This window comes from Musa acuminata, chromosome BXJ2-3, assembly GCF_036884655.1.
Source record: "Musa acuminata AAA Group cultivar baxijiao chromosome BXJ2-3, Cavendish_Baxijiao_AAA, whole genome shotgun sequence".
Taxonomy (NCBI): domain Eukaryota; kingdom Viridiplantae; phylum Streptophyta; class Magnoliopsida; order Zingiberales; family Musaceae; genus Musa; species Musa acuminata.
This window is the reverse complement of record NC_088340.1, coordinates 29,831,977-29,837,436: the sequence shown is the minus strand read 5'-3', so window position 1 is coordinate 29,837,436 and position 5,460 is coordinate 29,831,977. Positions and strand designations below refer to the sequence as shown.

General features: G+C 43.7%; 1 protein-coding gene across 1 annotated transcript; it reads left to right on the top strand.

Moving 5' to 3' along the window:
- The first annotated feature begins 618 nt into the window (after positions 1-618).
- Positions 619-4,098, top strand: LOC135606504 (type IV inositol polyphosphate 5-phosphatase 7-like). The gene is made up of 13 exons (XM_065097533.1): positions 619-799; positions 920-1,001; positions 1,243-1,311; positions 1,425-1,512; positions 1,600-1,704; positions 1,776-2,279; positions 2,364-2,499; positions 2,623-2,807; positions 2,901-3,009; positions 3,094-3,242; positions 3,333-3,631; positions 3,703-3,788; positions 4,002-4,098. Exons 1-11 carry the CDS (start codon positions 752-754, stop codon positions 3,553-3,555), a joined length of 1,698 nt encoding a protein of 565 aa, XP_064953605.1. The 5' UTR covers positions 619-751; the 3' UTR covers positions 3,556-3,631; positions 3,703-3,788; positions 4,002-4,098.
- The last annotated feature ends 1,362 nt before the right edge of the window (positions 4,099-5,460 follow it).

Below are 5,460 nucleotides of genomic sequence, written 5' to 3'. Positions count from 1 at the left end.
TGAAAAGGGGCCGTTGTGAGGGGGAAGACTCTAAATGGTGTGTGGGGTCTGGCGGCTCTTCTTTTCATTTGTTCTCTCATTAGTTTCCATCTTAGATTTTCTTGCTTGATAACAACATTTTTGCTTCCATTCCCCTGTTATGGTTTTGTCTTGGATTTTGGAGGAAAAAGACATGAGAGAAGGGAGAGAGCGAGAGAGAGGGAGATGGGGGGCCTCTATATGCACTTTATTCTCTTAAAACTGGATACTTTAATCAACTCCTAGGCACAAGGATTTGAAGGAGAGCATGCCCCCAGTCTCTCCCTCCATTCTCCTCACACACCATCCCTTCCTACCTTCTCAAAGGTGCGTGCCTGCACTCTTCTTCTTCTCCAAGATCCAATCTTTTTCACTTCCTTGCATTTGAACTCTATGGTTCCCACTTCTTGTTTCAGTCAGCAATCCTCCACATCAAAACCCATCTAGAGAGGGGAACAAAGATCACAGCTTCCTTTTTCTGAAGAGAATCTGGCAGTGACTCTCTCCAGTTCCTTTTGATCTTGTTAGATAGCAAAATTAACTTCCTAGTAGATTAGTAAGTGAAGTAAAGGATCTGTATCTTTGTTTTCCATAAAAATATCTACTCTGCTCTCTGGTTCTCTGCATCTTGTTCTTCTCCAGGAGGAGGGAACAGTATGGAAACCAGAAACACCAACTGTTTCCATTCCCTTTCATTGCCTGGAGATCTGAAGACGACCGTTTATTCAGCTCTATGAGGGCATCTGAAACCATGAAAGATGGGACTTCGAAGAAAAGCAAGGTTTTTGCTTACAGATGCTCTGAGTAGACCTGTTGTTCTCTTACAGTCAAGTGCCACTGAGCTTCGTGGATTACTAATGCTTGCCTTCTTTTTCTCCTTCTTTCATCTGTTTGAGAGCAGCTCTCATGGTCCAAGTCCCTTGTAAGATGGTTCAACATCAAGAACAAAGCTGACGACTTCCATTCAGATTATGTCAGTAGAGGTAGAGATGCTTATGTCACCCTTACTTCTGCTATCATGTTCATTGCTTGTGGTGCTGTTTTGTCTTCCACATCCCTTTTTCTTCCTTGTCAAAGCTCCCTTCTCTTCTCTCCTCAGCATCTGCTGAGGACCAACTGCTTCCCCTCCAACACTGTGAAACAAGTCATGGGTCTGATGCCCATTAATGCAGAACACAGCCTGGATTCCTTGTTCTTCTTAAAGTGTGTGCGTGTTCTTTTCAGGAGGCGATGAGGAATGGCGGGTCAGCATCACAGGGACAGAAGCTTACTCTGTCAAGCAAAGCAAAACAGGTTAAACAGTGCATCCTCCCAGCCTTGCAGCTTTGGACCATGTCTTCCTTCTCTTTCCCTTCCCTCTCTGAATTGTTCCTATTCCTCACACAAACTTCAATTTGTGTCATCAGAGAGATTGTCCAGGAAGAAGTCCGATCAAGTTCGACGAGGAAAGATCGATCTTGTTGCCGCTGAAGTCACCGAAACCCAGCACTACAGGTACCTTCAAACAACAACCAAGCAATCACCCATCCATTCCACTTCTTAGCTGCCTTGAGCCGCTTACCACTCGATTTCTTGGGCTAGGATCTTCGTTGCAACATGGAATGTAGGTGGGAACTCCCCAAAAGGTAGTCTGAATCTTGATGATTGGCTCCATGCCTCACCTGCTGCAGACATATACGTCCTGGGGTACGTGCCTCACCTTCGTGCATCTTCCTCGAAGCGTCTGTCGTGTGAAGTTGCCTGCTTTGGTCTCTCAGATTTCAGGAAGTTGTTCCTCTCAATGCGGGAAATGTTTTGGGGGCAGAAGACAATGCTCCTGCAAGGAAATGGGTCGCTCTCATTAGGAAGACCCTCGACGGTCTTCCCGGCAATGGCAGCAGCAGCAGCTACCAGACACCCTCCCCTGTCCCCAACCCAATCATGGAGTTGGACGACGACTTCGAAGGCGCGACGACGTCGAGACACCAGCATTTGCTCCACCGCCGCTCGTTCCAGTCCTTGAGCCGTAGTTTGAGGATCGACGGGGACGTCTTGGCCCCGCAGCCCCGGTTAGATCGCCGGCATAGCATCTGCGAGCGTGTCATTTTCGCAAACAGGCCAAGTGATTACGACCCCAGCTATCGATGGGGTGGCTCCGACGACGACGACGACAACATCAGTGGAGATTACTCCCCTAGCATGGCAGCACACTACTCGCCCATGTCGTATGGCCACGCAGCTTCCTCATCCATGGAGGGGCGAGATAGACCAGGACATCCAAGGTAAAAATAAATACCTCAGAACTATTTGAGCATTTGCTTTCCAGCAAGAACTCAACTGAAAGAAGGATTTCACCTCTCGACCAGGTATTGTTTGGTGGCAAGCAAGCAGATGGTGGGGATATTTCTCACTGTATGGGTGAGAGGAGATATAAGAGAGAGCATAAGGAACCTAAAGGTCTCCTGTGTTGGTAGAGGTTTGATGGGTTATCTTGGGAACAAGGTAAGATTTAGTTGCATGTCTCTTGCTGTCTCTAGCTTCAATGCAGTCAATTCCTTAATGCTGCTACCGGCCGCAACATGAGAACCACATCACCTGGAGGATTGTTAAACTTGTTTCTTCCAGGGTTCGATTTCGATTAGCATGTGTTTGCACCAAACAAGCTTCTGCTTCATCTGCAGCCATTTGACTTCTGGGCAGAAGGATGGAGATGAGCTGCGGAGGAACTCTGATGTGATGGAGATCCTGAGAAAAACAAGGTTCCCTCCGGTTCATGGTGACAGGTCACCTGAGACCATCCTTCAGCATGAGTAAGCCTGTTTGCCATTTGCTTGGCGAAGTGAACACCCGACTACGTTCCGCTAATGGCTCTCATGTTTGCCGTTTGCTCTTCTCCCTAGTAGTCGAATAATTTGGCTTGGAGATCTAAATTACCGCGTTGCTCTTTCGTATCGCGCGGCCAAGGTACTTGTCGAAATGCGTAACTGGAAAGCACTGCTGGAAAAAGACCAGGTAGAGTCGTGCTTCTTAGCGAAGATTTCATGTGATCACGAGGAACACTTTCTGGTGGCTCATTCTGCTCTTTCTCTGAAGCAGCTTCGGATAGAAAGGAGGTGTGGCCGCGTCTTCCGGGGATGGAACGAAGGAAGAATATACTTCCCTCCCACATACAAGTATTCAAACAACTCGGACCGCTACGCTGGAGATGACATGAACCTCAAAGAGAAGCGTCGAACGCCTGCATGGTATCATTTAAGAACAAACAATTTTCACTACAGTAGCTTAGAATGCATTGATCTGATATGTGAAGCTGATCAAATTGTTTCACGGATCAGGTGCGATCGCATCTTATGGTATGGAAGAGGCCTCAACCAGCTCTCCTACGTTCGTGGCGAGTCCAGGTTCTCTGATCATAGACCTGTTTCTAGCATTTTTACAGCAGAAGTCGAGTCGATTAATCACCGCCGAATACAGAACATGGATTGCGCTGGCTCTCAAGTAGACATCGAAGAGCTTTTGCCCTTCTCAAATGGTTACACAGATCTCGGTTTCTTTTAAAGATTGCAAGCGGTCAGATGCTCTAAGCTCTATCCATCCAGAGTTCCTAGAGAACAATCTCTGCAATCAAACCAAGGTATGCTTGCGGTCATGTGCATGTTTCCAGTGACTAGAAAGAAATACTAAGCAAGTTCTCTGTTGTCACAGTTCATAGACGTATTTGCTTGTGGAAGACTGATAGGAAACCTGGATCACTGAATCAAAAGTCAGCAACATTTTGCTGTGGTCTTCTGGTAAGTGTAATGAATTCCCATCATTCCTATTTGTCCATATAAATTGGAATGGAGATACATTAATGAAAAGAGCATGAAAACCTATAGTTTCATCCTACTTTACACATTAGACTTCAAAGAATTTATGAAGTTACACTAATTTACATTCATATGTCTCGTGCTTTGTGGTATTTGAACTCCCAACTGATTTCTTTCAATATGTTGACAACACAGACTGATGGAAGAAGAGACTTCCCGTGAAGACTAATCGAAGGCAAAGATGGATACTCTTTTGACAACTTATGTTTGAACTGTATAGTATCAATACGTCTAATAATTTTCGTGTTGCTTTGTGTACCAACAGGTTGGGTGCATTCAACCCTCATAATTCTTGACAGACCACGATAGATTTCAACAGTCAAAAGAATAACCAGCAGAAGAAAAGCTACACTTACCCTATGTAGTTTTCTCGGTCAACATAACGACTGCAAGGTCCACATGGAACAAGGAGTTCCTGACAGTCGCTGACTAACACTGACATGGCAACAGTGGACTATCAAATTCACAGGTTAAATTTTTTGGCAGCTTCTATCACTTCTTCTTTATATATTCTCTGTGAAGGAACATGGGAATTTTGCAGTTTGAGGTGGGGACAAACAGTAATAACTGGCCAATTCTTTTTCATATTTTACAAGTTGGGGACACTCATTGCACTGCAGATAAACTAGTGTTGTAGGTTATGACACGAGCATGGTCAAAGATCTGAGCTGCAAAAGGCTATTCTTTTTATATTTTGTGCAGATAACTGTGTTATTTTCTTTCTTTAGTGTTGGAAGAATTACAAGAAGATATAGAAGTACAGATATGATCGTAACACTTGGATTATTGTTCTCTGAAATCAGACTAAGAGTACAAATCAAGTTTTTTTTTTTTTTTTTTTTGTTGAGAATGTTGTATCATAAAGAGAGAGTCTTGTAGTGATGGTGTAACCTCGTTAATTCTCTATTAGAATCATGTAGTAAGCTGGAGATTGGCATGGGGCTTGTGATTCTCTCTTGTGAGTGTTGAAGTAACAAATGGCTGAATTATGATCACTGGGACCATTATTAAGTACTTAGGGCATGCAGTAGTGTTCAAGAGATTGATAAGATCATCAAAATAAGTTACTGTGTGGGTGAGAGATGTAAGCATAAAATCTATAATTATGTCATATCAAAAATATGGAGATAACTTTTATGCTAGGATCAGAATCAAATGCATAGATCTAATTATTACGATGCGTACCTTTTGATGCCACCTGTTCAAAGATCTCGTCTGATCTGCTAAGTATCGTTTTTGATCCAAGATTGCTATAGGTACCGTCTTTAATCCAAATCCGCTGCGGAATCTGCAAGGAGTGCAAGGAATAGATCATTTATGAGATTGATGGATTTTTGGGAGAAAGGGTTTTTGGGAGAGAAACTGAAATTCCTCAATGGAGAGCTGCATTTGTACATAACGTGCTAACGGTCTCTCAACCCTAGAGGTCCTGTCCTATTATAGGCGAGAGCAGAGGGTCTACGATAAGATCTTAGGAGATTTCCTTCCATTAAGGTTATCTCCCGAGGAATCATTCCGTAAGATGGACTTCTATTATATTGACTAAAATATTTCAACGAAACCTAATTAGTTATATATTATATATCTTATTCAA